Source organism: Vulpes lagopus, chromosome 10 (assembly GCF_018345385.1).
Source record: "Vulpes lagopus strain Blue_001 chromosome 10, ASM1834538v1, whole genome shotgun sequence".
Taxonomy (NCBI): domain Eukaryota; kingdom Metazoa; phylum Chordata; class Mammalia; order Carnivora; family Canidae; genus Vulpes; species Vulpes lagopus.
Window position 1 is genome coordinate 96,768,465 of NC_054833.1, and position 18,686 is coordinate 96,787,150.

Genomic DNA, 18,686 nt, shown 5'->3' on the forward strand with positions numbered 1-18,686 from the left:
AGCTAATGGTAACTATTTTTTTAATGACTACAATGTACCAGGCATTTCCTACATGTTATTATACTTAATCTTCACGGCATATTTTATTTAATGCCCCAGAACAGATACTAATGCCACTTTGGGGATGCCTACAAATATTGAAGACAGACCTGGTTTTGGCAATGCCAGGGAGAAGTGCCAGGAGTAGCAGTCTCTGTTAGTGAGCTCTGCCCAGAGGGTCATGCAAAAAGTCCTTCACTAAAGCCAACTTTAGTGAAATTCCTAAAGAATTGATTGAGAGCTGATTCCTTACGGGTTCTGGATGTGGATAAACTGTGAAGAGAAGTGCACTGCTTTGTGAATTTCCAAATCACCCACCACCTGGTATGAGATGAAAAGGAACAGAGAAGAGAAAATAGGAAAGGAATGAAGATGGGAAAAGAAGATAATGGGGAGGCAAGGATGGGGGGGGGCATCCTAGAGGCTTCTCTGTCCCCTCCTGTCCCAGGTGGAGGTGGCAAAGCTAGAAGTGGGTCCCTAGGACCTGGGGTCCCTGGGTCAACCCCCAGGCATGGTTTCTAAGGACCAAAGTCCTCAGCCTGCCAGGTCTTGCCTTGACCTTCCTTCTGGAATCACCCTGAGCTGGCAGAAGCAGCTCCTCCCGGGTGGGGATGGGCTGGGGACCTGGACCAGGCAAGCTGGCCAGGCGGCACCCACATACCAGCTGGGCCTGCACCAGAGGTGGGACTGTCCTGGCCCTGCCAGCGAGCCCTGGCTGCGGGCCCAGGGACAGAGGTAATCTCATCTCCACAGCCACCGCCACTAACCGGAACCCTCCCGCTGTCTCTCCTCAAGATGAAAGTGCCAAACCACAGCTCCTTTCATCCCAGTCCAGAGCCCTCTTCCCCGTCCCTGTAAGTCCCTGTAATCATGCCTGTGGGCGGTCCTCAGCGACCCTCCCGGCTCTCCTCACGCGGCCCTAAACTGGACCTGGTCTTGGAGAATGGCATGATCAAGGTCAAAGGAAAGAAGAGAGGGCTCCTCTTGGCCCATGCCCAGGCCAGCGTGTTGGTCAGGCTCCACGGTTTCCCCTCTGGTCCCGGTTCAGGTTCTCCCGGTTAGTCTGGGGCCTTACTTCCCGATTTTTGTTTTCAAGAGGTGAAGCCATGGACAGGGAAAGAGAGTCCCAGAGACCCGAAAAAGGGGGAAAGAAGGGCAGCCCGGGTGGCTCAGCGGTCTAGCGCTGCCTTCAGCGCAGGGCGTGATCCCGGAGACCGGGGATCGAGTCCCACATGGGGCTCCCTGCATGGAGCCTGCTTCTCCCTCTGCCTGTGTCTCTGCCCCCCTCTCTCTGTATTTCTCATGAATAAATAAATAAAATCTTTAAAAAAGGGAGGAGGGGAAGGGGAGGCCCCCGGGGCCAGCTCCAAAGGGATGCTCCATGGAGGGGCCAGGCTGGTGTAGGGCCGGGGAAGTGGTGAGATTGCTCTTCTCATCCTACATTACAGCTGAGACACCAAAGCGCGGCGGGTGAGTGACACGCCCAACGTCACACCACTGGGAGACGGCAGGACCAGAATTTGAACCCACGATGTCTAGCTTCTGATTTCATATCTCCCTGTACGCAGAAGGGCCAGAGGGGCTTCCCCAATGCCTGTGTCCTATTTAAAACCTCAAGACTTAGGGCAGTTCCTCAAAAAAAATCAAACATAATTACCATATGTTCTAGAAATTCCACTTCTAGGTATACACCCCAAAGAACTGAAAGCAGGGACTCATACAGATATTTGCACACCCCTGCGTGTAGCGGCATGACTCACAACAGCCAGGATGTCCCCTGATGGATAAGTGAATAAGCAAAATGTGGTCTAAACGTATAAATGGAATATTATTCAAACAGAAAAAGAATGGAAATTCTGACCCATGCTCCAACACGGATGAACCTTGAGGACACTATGCTAATCGAAATAAACCAGTCACAAAAAGACAAATCCTGTGTGATTCCGCATGTAAGAGTCACATAGAGCGGTCAGATCCATAGCGAAGAAAGGTGAGTGGGGGCTGTAGGGGGCTGGGCCAGGGGTAGGCATTTGTGTTTAACGAGGACAGAGTCGCAGTCCTGCAGGCGGATGGTGGCGATGGTTGCACAACAGCGTGAGTACCCTTAATGCCGCCGAGCTGTACACATACTCGTTAAAGATGGTTCATTTTATGTTATGCACAGTTTACCACCATAAAACAAATGATGGCCCAGGGCTTGGGCATAACCCTGGGGTGGGCACAGCCAGAGGTGACTGACGCCGCTATCAGGGGCGGGAGGGGGTGGTGGTCGATGGAGGAAACAAACGTGATGTTCCTTGTCAACTGAGTTTGAGGGCTGAACCTGCTCCGGGTAGGAAGCCGGGCACTGCTGGGATGGGCAGAGGTGGGCAGCAGGTCGGGGTAGCTGTGACCAGGCTCCCTCGGCAGGGGCTGCGGGGAGGGGGGCACACCCCGGGTGGCTCAGACCCGCTGCAGGCTCTGCCCAGGGGCAGGCAAGACGCTCTGTACCAGGCTCTCTGCTTAGCATGATACATGTAGCATGGCCTTTATTTATTGCAACCTTTGGAAGTGTTATGGTTTGTGCCCATTACATGGATGGGGAAACTGAGACCCAGGAGGCAAAGCAACCTGGCCAAGCACACCAGCTACCAGGTGGCAGAGCCAGGCCTGGAACCCACATTTCTCAACGCCCAACTTCTTCCCAGGCCACAGCTCCTCTGCTCACTTGGAGGACTCGTCTTTGAGGTGCCCAGGGCTAGGCTGGGGCTTCTACCCAGAGCCGGGGGCCTCACCTCCCTGGGCATCCTGAGGAGTCTGGCTGTGCAGGCAGGAGTTGTGAACTTGGGCCATGTCCTCCATGGAAGTTACTGGAAGCAGGTTCGGGCCAGGTGGAGCCCAAATGGGGGGTGGGCAGCCCCGGGGGCAGTGTTTTGAGTCAGGAACCCACTCACCCTGCACCCCTTCCACTCTCTGGGACTCAGGGGAGGGCCCGGGGGTGGAGGGTTTGGGGATGGAAGTCCAGGTGGAGACATGCCCTCAGCCCAGCCGGGCCAGCGCTTCCAAGAGAGACTCAGAGGCCTCCTGGGCCACTGCTGGGATGGCTGCCACCAGGGCCGCCACAGCTGCCTCCGCCCCAGGGAAAAGAGGAAGTGGTCAGAAGCAGCAAGAGAGAACGTTCAAAGAGGACGTGTCCCAACTCACACCATCCCCTCCCCTCGCGGGGAAAAGGGGCCGTAGAGCTGGCCCTGTAGTTCTGGGAACCTCCTACCCAGGGAGGTCGGGGAAGATAGAACCTGCCTTAACCCCACGGTGACCTCCTGCAGACGCTCTAGAAAATTCTGAGGGCCTCTGTGGGACAGTGGGAACCCCCAATCTAGTGGCCAGCACTCAGCAGGCTCAAAGCTCATGAGAAACGGAGGAGCCGGGCATCGTGGTGAAGAACGTGCCTCTGGAGTTGTGGGTTCAAATCCTGCCTCTGCTGCTTCTTAGCTCTGTGGTCAAGGCCAGGTCGCCGACCTTCTTTGGGCCCCAGTGTCCTCATCTGGAACGTGGTGGAGATAACAAAGTCCTTACCTCTCAAGACTGCGGTGAGAACTCGGCGAGGCGTGAGATGTCAAGTGCTAAATGCAATGCCTGCTGTGTAGACGACATTGATAGATGACAGCCAGGGGAGGCTGGGTGCAGGGCACCTCTAGAGAAAACCAGTCATGCAGCTGCCACAAATGGAGAGAGAAGCAGAAAAGTATTAAGCACAAAAATGGTTGATCCCCATCTGTCCAGAGGTCTACCCTGAACCCTCTTCACAGCAGAGTCTAAAATCCTCAGACACCTCGGGGGAGGCTTGAAGGGTCCCATGGGGACAGTCTCGGGAGCTGAGCCAGAGCTCGGCCACCTTGCCCTCCAGGAGGATGTAGTTTTATCAGTCTGCTGCTACCACTGTCTTGAGGTGGCTCTGAAGAGTACCCGGGGCCGCCCCAGCCTTACAGCACAATAGCTCTCTGCAGATCTTGCCTTGTGTCCTCAAGAAGCAGTCAGCAGGGCTGGGACCCGGGCGAGGTGCGCCAGGGGCCTAGGGGAGCCTGAGGGTGACTGCCTCCTTAAATCATGTGCCTCCTGAATCTTTTCTGGTAGGGTGCCCCTGGGCCCCTCACTCGCCTCACCCTTTCCAAACCTTGGCAACCAATTTCTGGTTCCAGCTCCTCCCTCTTTCAAACGGTACAACCACCTCCACGTTCAGACTACCCACCAAGAACCAAAGAGGACACATCTTTGAGAAGATTCTAGAAATGAAAGAAAGGAGGAGGGTAGCCCCGGTGGTGCAGCGGTTTAGTGCCGCCTGCAGCCTGGGGCGTGATCCTGGAGACCTGGGATCGAGTCCCGCACGCGTTGGGCTCCCTGCATGGGGCCTGCTTCTCCCTCTGCCTGTGTCTCTGCCTCTTTCTTTCTGTGTCTCTGTGAATAAATAAAATAAGAAATCTTAAAAAAAAAAAAAAAAAAGGAAGAAACGGGAGCAATGTGTTGGGCAGGAGACGCCCTTATTTCTCAGAGCCCCTCATCTCACAGGATAACTCATTGCTTTAAGACTGAGACCATCCTCTGCTTCCAGTTCAGTAACCTCTTTTCCAAAATCCCCCACCCCAAAGGAAGCCTTGGAAATGTAAATAGAAGCTCTTCGAGACTTGGTGCCAGAAGTTTACACTCATTTTGCATGAGAAGAGACCAAGGGACAGTAATATTTTAGCAATTCACACAAGAGGAAACACAACTGGCCAATTTAAAAAGAAGATAGTCGATCTCACTATTCTTCAGAGAAATTAAAATGAAATGCACTTTTTACATTTGAATCAAATAATTTGCTCTCCTACTTTATAAATTGCCTGCTACGTTTGTTCAAACCTGTAGCTCTCTGGGTGTATGTATGCTTATAGCCCATTTCCCCCCAAAAAATGGGATCTTTTTTTTTTTTATCTAACAATATATTATGGACATCTTTCTAGGTCAGCAAATCCAGGAAACCTTATTGTCCTTGGTTTTGTCCCGTGTGGACGGAGCCCAGTTGAATTAAACATTGGCTCTACTAGTGGGTTGTTTACAGTTCTGTGTCTTTGTTTCTCTTATTAGCAATGCATTTTTCCATCTGTATCTTTGAACACTTGGGGGAGAATATTCACAGAAAAAAAAACCATTTTCCATTTTTCCATTTTAAATGCTGGATCGCATAATCAAAACATGTATGTATGTTTTGAAATTTGACAGAAATGTCAAATGCTTTCCTGTTTGGATAACAATATCCATCTATTACTTTATTCTTTTTTAATTAAAAAGCTCACTTTGAGATTTGTTGAAGATTACAGAGATGGTAAAAAGCAGCTCAGATGGGCTCAGGGAAGAGGCCCTTTGGCTGAGTTAGCTCTCCGTCCCCCAAATAAAGCCCCAAATCAGTTGCGCATGAACATGTAAATCAAGCCTATGCTTTGACTTCTGTTTCCTGCTGGGGAGCCCCAAGTAAAAGCAACAGGCAGGAAGGCAGCTGGGCTGAGCTTCAGTGAGCACCCAGAGCCTGGAAGTCAACCCCACCTTACCCTCCTACCCTGGGCCCTCTCCTGCCATATCCAACCCTCAGAGCTTGGAGAGGTCACCTTCAGGAGGGACAGAGCCAGGCTGGGTCACTGGAAAGGGCTCAGTTTCCACCTCAGCTCTAATAGTGTATCACCACATGACTTTAGACAAGTTGCTAAGACTCTCTGGTCCTCAGTGTTCCTAATCTATAAAATGGGTCCACTAAAACCTGCCTGGCTCACTAGATTGTGATGAGGAGCAGATGTGGGAAAGGATGTGAAAGTAACTGGTTTTCCTTCCTTCTGTTTTGGGTTTCCCAACAGGTCTACAGCTGGGGAGTAGGGGAGCCCAGTCTGGGGTTTTCTGACCACAAGTGCTTTCCCAGAAACAGTTTTCTTTGAAGTTATTGGTTTTTTGTTTGGTTTGGTTTGGTTTGGTATCTGAACAGGTTATACATGGACATAATACAAAATTTAAAAGCTTAAAAATAAAAAAAAAATTAAAAGCTCTAAAAGGGGGACACCTGGGTGGTTCAGGGGTTAAGCATCTGCCTTTGGCTCAGGGTGTGATCCCAGGATCTGGGATCAAGTCCCACATCCGGCTCCTTGGAGGAAGCCTGCTTCTCCCTCTGCCTGTGTCTCTGCCTCTCTCTCTCTCTCTCTCTCTCTCTCTCCCTCCCTCCCTCCCCGTGTCTTTCATGAATAAATAAAATCTTAAAAAAAAAAAAAAACCTCTAAAAGGGTAAGTGTGAGAAGCAAGTCTCTTTTCCACTCCTCATCCCTTCCCCCAGGTCCTTGCCCCAGAGGCAGCCTTTGTCCCCTCTTTCTTGGGTCTTCTGTCTGGGTGTTTTGTGTATTTCCACCTCTGCATCTTGCTTTAAAAAAAGAATCTTGCCAATGTTTATAGAAGCTTTCCCTCTCATCAGTGCTATGGAGCCTCCTTGTTTTTTTTTTTTTTTTTCATGCCTACTTTTTAGTTACAAGAGGAGGAACACGAACAACTATATTTTTAAACTTGGATTCACCAATTATTAATATATCCTTTCCTCCGTTTCTCTTTTTTTCTAAACTGTCCAAGAGCCCAGAGTTAGTTCAGCAGGTGTCTACTAAGGAGGACACTCTTCCACATAACCACAATTCAGTGATCACACTCAGGAGAGTCAACAGTGATACCATGCTATTAGCCAATATATAACCCACAATCAAACCTCCCCATGATGAAGTTTTAGGTGAGGTCCAGGGCCAACAACCAAGGAAGAATTCTTGAGACGTCTTTGGTGCAAAATGGTGGTTTTGGGGATCCCTGGTGGCGCATCGGTTGGGCGCCTGCCTTTGGCCCAGGGTGCGATCCTGGAGACCCTGGATCAAATCCCACGTCGGGCTCCCGGTGCATGGAGCCTGCTTCTCCTTCTGCCTGTGTCTCTGCCTCCTTCTCTCTCTCTCTGTGTGTGACTATCATAAATAAATAATTTTTTTTTTTAAATGGTGGTTTTATTAAAGCCTGGGGACAGGACCCGTGGGCAGGAAGAGCGGCTGCCCTGGGCCTGTGAGGGGAGGCTGATTATATACCCAAGGGTTGGGGGAAGCAAGTAAAAAGGGAGATTTCAAAGGGATTTTCATATGCTAAGGAGGACTTACAAGATACTGGAGGCCTTGCCATCGTCTATTTATTTATTTATTTATTTATTTATTTATTTATTTATTTATTTATTTATTTATAAGATTTTATTCATTTGTTCATGAGAGACAGAGAGAGAGAGGCACAGACACAGGCAGGGGGAGAAGCAGGCTCCATGCAGGGAGCCCGATGTGGGACTCGATCCCGGGTCTCCAGGATCGCGCCCTGGGCTGAAGGCGGCGCTAAACCGCTGGACCCCCGGGCTGCCCTCACTTATCTGAGAGAGAACGAACGCTAGGGGGAGGGGCAGAGGGGGAGGAAGACGCAGACTCCGCACTGAGCCAGGACTCTGCCTTGGGGCTGGATCCCGGGACCCCGGGACCACGGGATCACGGCCTGTGCCCTCAGCCCCAGGACTGGGAGGTCATGACCTGGGCAGAAGGCAGATCCCGAACCAACCGAGTCACCCAGGTGCCCCGGAGCCCCTTTCTTACTCTCGGTTACTAGGACGTCCGTGCGCTCCGTACGCTCGGATTCAGAGGGAGGAGGGATTTGTTAAGCAAAGGTGTTTGATGGATGCTCGATGGATGTTATCAGGCCTGCCAAGCAAGAATGATCAATTTGCCCATTTCACAGATAAGGAAACAGGTTCGGGGAGGCTACGCAGCTGGTTCACTCGTCTGGATGGGGAACAGGCAGTCAGGCCTGCTTGCCATCACAGAAGCGCGCTATAGGTCTTATTCTCCGCCCCTCTGCGTGTTGGTAGCTGGGAGAGACAAAAAACAAGTCCCACGTATTCGCTCTTAATCTAACAATTGTTAGCGCCCCCCCCTCCACCCCGGTCGCCTTAGGCATCACCTCGGCTCCCGCCTAGGGCGCTCAGATCCCTCGAAAACTACCTTTCCCAAAATGCACAGCTGTCACGGACTCTTCGGCCTCTATGGACTACACCTCCCATAACGCAGTGCGCCCACCACCCGCCGACGCACTTCCGCTTCCGGGCGGGTGTTTCCTGGGAGTGGCGGTCGGTCTGCGGTCTGCGGGGCCGGAGGGGCCTCGTGGGGGGCGCGCGGCCCCGAGGCTGCGGTGGGAGCAAGCCCGGGGGACTCGGGGCCGGCCTGAGGCGGCGTCCACGTCCTCGGCCTGTTGGTGGCCGCAGCGTCCGAGGAGCCGTGGCTGAGACTCCAGGTCGGGAGGAGGAGGAGGAGGGAGCCCCTCGCCACCGCGCCGCCGGGCCGCCCGCCCCTGGGCCCGCGCTCCTGGGGCCCCGCCTGCCCGAGCTGCCCGCGGCTCGTGCCGCGTCGGTCAGGCCCCGGGGCGGCTCCGGGTCTTAGGAGGGAACGTGAAGAAGCGTCCTCTTGGACTAAGGACACAGCGGCGACCGCCCCAGGCTACAGGACGGGAGGCCGCAGGTGATTCCGAAGGACGTTTTATCTTACCTGCTTTTTTTTTTAGAGGATTTTATTTTAAAGATTTTATTTATCTATTCACGAGACACAGAGGGAGAGAGGCAGAGACACAGGCAGAGGGAGAAGCAGGCTCCACGCAGGGAGCCCGACGCGGGACCCGATCCCGGGACTCCAGGGTCAGGCCCTGGGCTGCAGGCGGCGCCAGACCGCTGGGCACCTGGGCTGCCCCCTAGAAGGACATTTTAGAAGGTGGGGGAGGCCTCTGAGGGGCTGTCCAGCGTCAGCATCACGGCCCCGGAGACGCGGTCCTGATCCTGGTTACCCCCTACAGGGCACCCCACTTTTGCCGTCCATACGGGGCGCCTGGGGGGCTCAGGCAGTTAAGCATCTGGCGTTGGCTCAGGTCGTGATCCCAGGGTCCTGGGATGGAGCCCCACGTCCCCCCCTGCTCAGCAGGGAGCCTGCTTCTCCCTCTCCCTCTCCCCCCTGCTTATGCTCTCTTACTCTCTCACTCAAATAAATAAAATATTTTTTTTAAAAATATTTTGTTTATTTATTCATGAGACAGAGAGAGAGAGACAGGCAGAGAAGCAGGCCCCGTGCAGGGAGCCTGATGTGGGACACGATCCCAGGATCACACCCTGAGCTGAAGGCAGACACCCAACCGCTGAGCCACCCAGGCGTCCCTAAATAAATAAAGTCTTAGAAAAAAAAAAAGAACACTGTCCATAGGTAGACCTGCAGTGTTGGTGTGTACTGGTGTGTGACCTCGGTCTCAGCAGTGGCAACTCCCACCCCCACCCCAGAGCAGTGATTAGGCACGTTGTACATCATTGCACTAAGTGCCCCTAAGTCCCTTTGTTGCCAGAATCGTTTCTCAGGGACCGTGCATTGGTAGTTCCTGCTCTGGCCGGACCGGGACTCTGCCATTTATCTAGACTCCTTGATCTTGAACCTGCTCTTTGCCCAGGGCTCTGCTGGAACTAGAGTGACCAAGAGGGACTAAGATAGGCTCCTGGGCACAGGACTGAGGATAATGTTCCCTCTTGGGGCTGGGCAGGCACAGAGTCAATCCCAAGAATGACCTTAAACACTGGGCCCTGCCTTGAGCATCGATCGCCTGGCACCCGTTGGGGACACAATAAATATGTGCTGAGTGAATGAATGGACCTTAGAGAATGAATGAATGGAATGAATGGGACCTCACAGCTGTTTGCCAGGACACTAGGCCACTTGGAGTAATAAGTTCTCTCTAGGTCATGTTTTGGCTGAGAAGGGCAACACTGACTTAAACTGTTCTTCCCCACCCACAGTACATTTTATGTTATATATCTTTACAATTCAGAAAATTGTTTAATGGAACAACAGAAAACAATCCCCCCTTGCAGTAATCAGCCATATGGTGCAGTGAGAAGTGCACCTGCTTTGGAACCCGAGTACCTGGGCTTACACTGAAGTGACTCTGCTTCCAGGCTGTGTGGGCTTGGGCAAGTCAGAGGACCTCTCTGAACCACCATTTCCTCACCTGTTGCATGCAGCTAAAGTAACAGCAAAGCCCCAGCACTAAACGTGGCACATTGAGGTACTTTATACAAGTTTGTTTCCTCTTTTTTTTTTTTTTTTTTAAGACTTGACTTATTTATTTGAGAGAGAGCACTAGTGAGAGGCGGGAGAGGGAGAAGCAGACTATCTGCTGAGCAGGGAGCCGAGCATGGGGCTCGATCTCAGGACCCCAGGACCATGACCTGAGCAGAAGGCAGACGCTTAGCAGCTGAGGCACCCAGGTGCCCCCAAGTTTGTTGCCTCTTGTTCCAATCACAGCTCAAACAGAGAACCTCCCTCTGACTCCTTGAGAGTGGGTCATTTGGCCTAGTGTGGGCTGGAGCAAAGCCAAGCTGAGGGGCCTGGTCCATGGGAGAAGGGAGCTATCTTGGAGGAACCTCTCTTGCTTTATGAAGGAAAAGGGTACATGGATCAGGACTCTCAGGGTGCTGGGGTGGCTCAGTCAGTTAAGTGTCTGCCTTCAGCTCAGGTCGTGATCTCTGCATCCTGGGATTGAGTCTCAAATCAGGCTCCCTGCCCAGCAGAGTCTGCTTCTACTTCTTCCCCTGCCCCTCTGCCCACTTGTCCTCTCTCTCAAATAAATAAATAAAATCTTAAAAAAAAATAATTTACCGCACTTGCTTAAGCAAAATGAGGAATTTATTGTCTTAGCATTCAGGATCTAGCTTCAGGTCAAGCTGGATCCAGGGACTCAATAGCCCTTCATCAGGGTTTTCTCACTCATCGACACAGTGACTGGGCAATAGAGTACCGTGACTGTTCTTTCCTTGACTCACAAGTCTCTTAGGGCAGGGCTGGGCTGGTGGCTGATCGACAGTCCCACTGAACCAGCTCCCTAAGGGAGAAGGGTTGATGTCACCAGAAGAATGGAAGAAAGTAAGATGCGTAGTAAACCTTACTACCTGCCACACACTGTTCTAAGCATTCCTCCCTGTTAATTCACCAAAAACTTATCCTAACTTTACAAAGTAGGTATCGTTTTCATTACTCCCATTTTACAGATGAAGAAGCTCCACAGGTGAGAGTGTGTGAAGGGCAGAGCCGGTATTCGGCCCCAGACAGTCTGGCTCCGGGTCCAGCCCTTTACCACTTCCTCATGTCGCTCTCCTTACCAGACAGTGACAAGAGATGGTCACGACAGGGGCAGCCCCAGAGGGGGCCCAGCACTCCCCTGGAGTAGTACGGGGAGCAGCTGGCCCAGCCTCAGGGTGAGGCCTGGCTTCAGTGCATCTGGAAAATGCTGGCAGCTCTCAGAAGACTTACTACAAGTTGAGGACATTCCCAGTCTCCACCCCAGGGGCAAAAGTCCTGGCTTGAAGGGTTTACCACCGTCACAAGCTGGCTGTGTGGCCTGGGGCCAGTCACTGCCCCTCTCTGAGCCTGTTTCTTCTTGCCAATGAGCACGTTGGACCTGACTCCCCACCACTGAGAGCTCTCTCTGGGGAAAAGCTGGGGATGAGCTGCTCCAACTTGCAGTTGGCCACAAACTGCTGTGTCCCCAGGTGCTGGGAGAAGGTGTCCCCTGCCCCCAGCACATCAGTGGCTCTGAGCCCCCAGAGGGACTTGCCCAACTGTGAACCCAGCTTCCTCTCCCAGGGCTCACTTCACTCACGGTTGCTGGGCTGCCCCTGGAAACCCCCATCCTGGGCCCGACCAGGCCAGGGCAGTGCCTTCCTGCTGCACCTCCTCCATCTGGTGGCTTAGCCTCCAGCAGGTATCACACTCTCAGGGCAGTGGCTCTCAATGGAGGTGGTTTTGTAGGGGTTCTGGATGTAGCAAACAAAAATACAATCTTTGGGACATAATTATCCTAAAAAGTTACAAGTTGCTTATCTGAAATTCAAATGTAACTGGGAAGCCTGCATCTTGTCTGGCAACCATACCCCCAGGGAACAGCTGTCATGTCTGGAAACTTTTCTGGTTGTCAAAACTGGGGAGTCCATTGGTATCTAGTGGGTTGAGGCCAGGGATGCTGCTCAAAACCATACTGTGCCCGGGATGGCTCTGCCACGAGGAATCATCCACCCAGATGTCAGCAGAGCCAAGGATAAGAAATTCTAGGTTCTCCCCAAAGCTAACACACTTAACTGCGATCTCAGGGACTTGTCCAGGCAGCAGTGGTCCTCCCCCTGACAGATTAAGTGGCTTGTTAAAGGTCATGCAGCTGGCAAGGAGTGAAATAGAGTCGTCCACCTGTCCGTGCCTTCTCCTCATAGACTCATCTGTTCTAGGCATGGAAGCCAGGAAATAGTGGGGGAGGGAGGCAGGTGGAGCCTTACAGGGTCCCCAGTCCCCCAGGGGACGGCACTGGGCCTGGGCCTTCTGGGCTCCTTGTGGGAGGCCAAGCGGGTCCTGGAGAGTCCCAGGTGCTGCCACCGGGGGGCAGCAGAGGCTTGGAAATGAGTGCACACCCTGGAAGCCCGCTATTTTCGCAGCCTGGCAGGTCCACCTCCGGAGATCCTGATCCAGTGGATCGGCCAGGCTCACCAGGCATTCTTTTTTTTTTTTTTTTAACAGCTAGCAGGTGATGCAAATGTGCAGCCAGGCTTGAGAACCACTGGTCTCAGGCCTTGGTTTGCATCCCTCTAACTTCTCAGAATCACCTTGGAGCCTTAAAAATACCAACGTGGACACAACCTAACCTTAGTCCACTGGCGGATGATGTGTACCCAAAACGTGGTCCCTGCGGACAATGGGAGGCTGTTTGGCCACGAGGGGAATGAAACTGCTGTCCCCCAACGTGGATGAGCCCTGCGAGTCACTGTGCTGAGTGAATCCAGCCAGATGCACAGGATTGACTCGCCTGGGCCCTCGAGTGGTCCAATTCACAGAGAGTGGTGCTCAGTCTGGGCTGGAGGAGGGAGGAGCGGGGAGTTCATGTTTAATGGGCAGGCCTTCGGTTTGGGAAAAGGAACATTTCTGGAGGCGATAGCTGCACCACAGTGTGAATGTGTTTACTGCCACCTAACCACACACTCGGAAATGGCTAACATGGTCAATTTTCCATTATACCCATTTTACCACCATTAAAAAAAATGTAGTGGGAGCATAAATGTCACGATTAAAGTTTAAGATCATCCCACAAAACAAAACCACAAATGTCCAAATCTGCTCAGAGCAATTCAAATAAGAGGACCTGGGGGTGGGGACGCCTGGGTGGCTCAGCGGTTGAGCGCCTGCCTTCGACCCAGGGTGTGATCCTGCAGTCCTGGGATCGGATCCCATTTCGGGCTCCCTGCATGGAGCCTGCTTCTCCCTCTGCCTGTGTCTGCCTCTCTCTGTGCCTCTCATGAATAAATAAATAAAATCTTAAAAAAAAAAAGAGGACCTGGGGGTGGAGCCCCAGCACTGGGAGCATCTACAAGTGTCCCAGGAGAATTTCAGGAGCAGGCCACCATCTGAGATTATTCTAAAATTCCAGCATCAGAGAATAGTGAGTACACCGTCCATTGATCTGTTGCCACATTTTTTTTTAAAGATTGTATTTATTTATTAATGAGAGAGACAGAGACACAGGCAGAGGGAGAAGCTGACTCCCTGCGGGGAGCCCCATGTGGGACTCCATCCCTGGACCCCGGGATCACGACCTGAGCCAAAGGCACTCAACCGCTGAGCCACCCAGGTGTCCCTGTTGTTGCCATGGTTTTAAAATCTGTCCACAAATTCTTTGATGCTCTTCCTCCCAGAGGTGGGCCCTAATTCCCCTCCCCTGGGCATGGGCAGGTCTCAGTGGCTTGCTGCTGATAAGCAGGGAAAAGCAGAAGTGATGGCAGAGGACATGAGAACTCTAGTGGTAAAGGTCACCATAATTTCTGCTTTGGTGTCTCTCTCTCTCTCTCTCTGATCGCTCACCCTTGGAGGAGCCATGTCACGAGAACACTCTCGAAGCCTTCTGGAGAACCATGTGGTGAGGAACAGAGGCCTCCTGCCAACAGCGCCATCACAGAAGAGGGTCCTCCAGCCCAGAATGTCTTCGAACAAGACACGGCCCCAGCCCGATGGCCACCACCTGGGAGCCCTGAGCCAGAACTAGCCGGCTGCGCCGCTCCTGAACTCCTGCCCCGCGGAAACGGTGAGATCCACACTTGTTGTTTTAAGCCGCTACACTTTGGGGTGATTTGTTACACTGCAGTAGGCACTTAATACCCCCATTCATGAGTCACTTAAACCGGCCACTCCTCCCTTTCCACAGCCACCCATTCATCCGCCCCTCTACTCACCTCCCTATCCATTCATTCATCTGTCCATCTATCCATTAATCCATCCTCCCGTCTGTTCCTTTATTCGCCCACTTACTCACCCACCCACCCTGCCAGCCGCCCACACACTCCTCACAGAACACAGAGCCTGGCACAAAGTCGGCCCATGTTTAAGTATCTGTCGAATGAATGAGCGAACGTTGTCTAAACATCACGTCTGTGTTACTTGCTGAGACAGGCCAGGGGGCTTAGCGGTTTGGTCACCTCCCTCGAAGCAGCTCCCCCCTTCCCAGCCCATTCAGCCTCATTTTTTTCCTGTTGAGAACCACCCGCAATCCTCCCACAAATCCTTTAGGCCTGCCTGATAGAAAAAACCTGCTTCTGTCTCTCTACCGACCCCCCCCCCCCCCGCCCGGGGACAAATGCTAAGGCTGCTGGCTATGGCTCAGAGGGCCACCAGCCTGGAGTAGGGGAGACTGGGGACAGCAGAGCCCCCTGCCCCCCGGGGGAGTTTGTGACAGGAAGATTTGGGCTTTTCTGGAAGCCAAGTGGAGCAGCCGCAGAAAAGCCAGTTTCCTTCTGATGGCAGAGGCCTCACTGTCTCCTCCCTGAGAACATCAGAGAGGCCTGGGGCCGCCCCCCACCATACACACGTTTCTCCAGACGAATCCTATCTTATTACTCGTTTTTTTTCATCTATGAAATGGGAATAATGAGGGTATTTTGGAGATAAGATGACATGGTGTACGGGAGGATCCCCAGCAAGAGCGCAGAGCATCAGTAAAACCCAAGGCCTCCAAGCAGCGGACCGTTGACTCAGGGGACTCAGGCCCCCTCTCCTCCTTGCTTCGCTCACTCTGCTCTGGCTGCTCCATCTCCTCCTGTTCCTCTAACCCTCCGCACCTGCTCCCACCTCAGGGCCTTTGCACTGGCCGTTCTCACTGCCTGGAAGGCTCTTATCCCCAAATTTCCCTTGGCTCCTTCCTCTCCTGCTTCAGGTCTTTACACAAATGTCCCCTTCTCGGTGAGGCCTTCCCAGGCCACCTGTCCACCACTTTCCCTATCCTCCTTTTTGGATTCCTTTTCTTCCCATCACATCTATCCTTTGAAGATACCGTATCTTTTTCTTATTGTTTGTTGTCTGACTTCTCAGAACACAGGCTCCCCAAGGGAGGGGTTTGGGCTGTTTCCACTACCAGATCCCCACATGTAGCTGAGTGACCAGCACGCAGCAGTTTTACAAGGTGGACGGGTAGATAAATGGGCGGGTGGATGTGATGAGGGAGCAGAAGCCTAGCTGAGGACAAAACACAAACTGACACCCTGCAAACCAATCCCCCCCACTCCTGGATGGGATGTATGTGACATTCTTCCAGGAAGCTCCCAACTTTTTTTTTGTAAGATTTTATTTATTCATGAGAGAGACACAGAGAGAGAGAGAGAGAGAGAGAGAGAGAGAGGCAGAGACACAGGCAGAGGGAGAAGCAGGCTCCGTGCAGGGAGCCTGATGTGGGACTCCATCCCAGGACCCCCGGATCACACCCCCGGCTGAAGGCAGAGCCTCAACCGCTGAGCCACCCAGGTGCACCCCACAACTGTCTTAATGTTAATGCCTTGCTAGAGGGAAAAACAACCTTAACAATGGCAAGGGCTTTGGAATCCAGTGAGTCTTCTTTAACACGTGAAAATCCTTTTGAAACCTCGCTTTTCCTTACCTCCCCCAACTCCAAGTATATAATCAGCCTTTCCTCACAACCTGGGGGCGGCAGCTCTTTCTGCCTAAGGGTTTTGCCCTGTGCTTTAATAAAACCACTATTTTGCACCAAAGATGCCTCAAGAATTCTTTCCTGGTGGTTGGCTCTGGACCCCACTCCACCAAAACTCACCTATATCAGACGGATGAACAGATAGTCAAGTGAGGTGGTTGCCTGAAATCATCCAGGTCTAAGTTCTCCACATTCTAGAGAAAGTCAGAAAACTGAGGACCAGACCCTGGGGCTTCTTACAAAGTGGCTGCCAAGGTCCTACCTTCCCTTAGATCATCCCAGAACCAACAGAAGATAGGAGTGGGGAGAAAAAAAGAGATGCTCCCCTCCTCAGGTCTCCCGCTCAGGCCCACTGCCCCACACCCACCCTCAGGCAAGGCAGGTGTCCCCAGTCTTCATCCTGTGCCTGCCCGAATCAGGAAGGAGACCTGGTAAGAGGTGCCAGGGTGGGGAGAGGTGACCATGGCATGTCAGGAAGGTGTGAGTTTCTGGGAGTGACATGGACCCCAGGAGGGAAGCAGGGCCAAGAGAACTTTCTAGCATCCCACCTGAAAAGGCTGCCGCAGGGTGAGCAGACCCTGCCCCCGAGGGAAGCGGAGGGAGGTGGGTGACCAGCAACGGGGGCACCATGTTGCAGGACCCTCGCCTCCACCCCACCCCGTCCTCGCCCGCGCACACCTGGGCCGCAATGTGAGCACCCCCGTGTGCAGCCTGAGAAGCAGCCTGGGCGAGGACGGACGCGCGTCGCTCCCCGCCTTCGCCGCCTTGGAAGAGGGAAGCGGCCTGAGATGAGGAGGACGCGGACGCGAGGCTGAAGCCCACTAGCCTGGACGGGGAGTTCCTGAAGGATCTGGAGAGGTCGAAGCAGGTGGGCAGAGCCCCACGCCCGGTGTGCTCCCAGCGCGGCACCAGCAGGCGGCGGCCGCGGCTCCCGGGCGCGGGGGTGGGGGCGCTGCGGGGCACAGCGGTTACTCCCCTGGCCTCGGCGGCTCCCAGGACGCGGGACCCCCGGGCCGCGCTTCCCGCCCCCTCCCCGCCCGGGGCCGCGGCGGCGGCGGCGTCTCCATGGCGACGATGACGTCACGGGCCGGGCCGCCGCCCGCCCCGTTGGCCTCCAGCGGCTCTCGGCCGGCTGCTCGCTCCACAGCCCTGGCTGCCGGTCTCCGGGACCAGCGGCCCCGTCCCGGGAGCCTGCCCCCCCTGCCCTCCCCCCTCCCCCCCTTCCCCCCCTCCCCTCTTGGGCTGGCCGGTTGGGCCCCGCGCCTGGCCCTTCCCTGGGCTCCACCTGCTGAGCAGCCCGGGCCTGCTGGGGTGGAGGACGGCCTGGAGGATGGCCCGGCCCCCATTTCCACCGAGACGGCAGCGTGCCCTGCACACAGTGGGTGCTCAATAAATTAGAAAAAAATTGTCTTATTGGCGGGCGCCTGGGTGGCTCAGTGGGATTGGCCACCAGTCCTTGATTTCGGCTCGGGCCATGGCCTCCCGGTGGGGGGATGATGCGTGGCCTGGGGCTCCGCGCTGGGGGGGCCGCTCCAGATTCTCTCTCTCTCCCTCCACCCCCTCCCATTCTCTCTCAAATAAATAAAACCTTAAAAAAAAAACAAAAAACCCAGCCTTATTGAGAGATAACTCACTGACCACGCCATCCACCTAAGTAGAGTGTACCGCTCTGGGGTCTTTAGGATCCTTACAGAGTCACGCCAACATCCCCACCGAAGGACATTTTCATCACCCCAAAATGCAACCCTCTGGCTCTGCCTGTACTGCCCCCCCCCCCCCCATCCCCTCAGCCCTGAGCAACCCTTAGTGACTTTCTCCATAGATTTCCCTATTCTGGGCTTTCTTGTGGTTGGAATCCTATAATATGTGGACTTTGGTGACTGGCTTCTTCCACCTAGCTCGGTGTTTTCGAGGTTCAGAGCAACGCTTTTTTGCTGTGTGAATGAATGAGGCTCCGGAAGCAAGGGGAGGGCGCTCTCCTGGCGAGCTGGCGGCCAGCTGGAGGAAGGACACCCGGGCGACATCCACATCTCATGGCGGGGCTGTGGCCCGGCTGCCCTGGGGACGCGGGACTGTCTTCAGCTCAAGGCCAACCTTTACTTTGGGGTTTTCCTTTTTTTTTTTTTTTAATTTTTATTTATTTATGATAGTCACAGAGAGAGAGAGAGAGGCAGAGACACAGGCAGAGGGAGAAGCAGGCTCCATGCACCGGGAGCCCGACGTGGGATTCGATCCTGGGTCTCCAGGATCGCGCCCTGGGCCAAAGGCAGGCGCCAAGCCGCTGCGCCACCCAGGGATCCCACTTTGGGGTTTTCCATTGATTGATTCACTCATTCATTCCACAGAAATGCAGTGATGACCTACCAAGCTTTCTCATAAATGAACACGCTACTTTTAAAAAGTCAGTTAAAGTGGACAGAAGCTTGCTTTCCAGAGGGCCTGGGGGCTTGACGGACAGCCCTGCAGGTCAGTCCTGCAGAGGCCTCGGCCTCCCGATGTGCGCCTGACCCTCCTGCTTGGGGTGGCTCACGGGCAGCGCTGAGGCGGCCTCT

At 53.8% G+C, this 18,686-nt stretch overlaps 1 protein-coding gene across 1 annotated transcript; it reads left to right on the top strand.

Moving 5' to 3' along the window:
* Nucleotides 1–909: 909 nt before the first annotated feature.
* On the top strand, nucleotides 910–18,299 carry LOC121500954 (methyl-CpG-binding domain protein 6-like). The gene is made up of 5 exons (XM_041773042.1): nucleotides 910–1,050; nucleotides 8,163–8,232; nucleotides 8,321–8,609; nucleotides 14,030–14,241; nucleotides 16,772–18,299. The coding sequence occupies exons 1-5, from the start codon at nucleotides 910–912 to the stop codon at nucleotides 16,924–16,926; spliced, it is 867 nt and encodes a 288-aa protein (XP_041628976.1). The 3' UTR covers nucleotides 16,927–18,299.
* The last annotated feature ends 387 nt before the right edge of the window (nucleotides 18,300–18,686 follow it).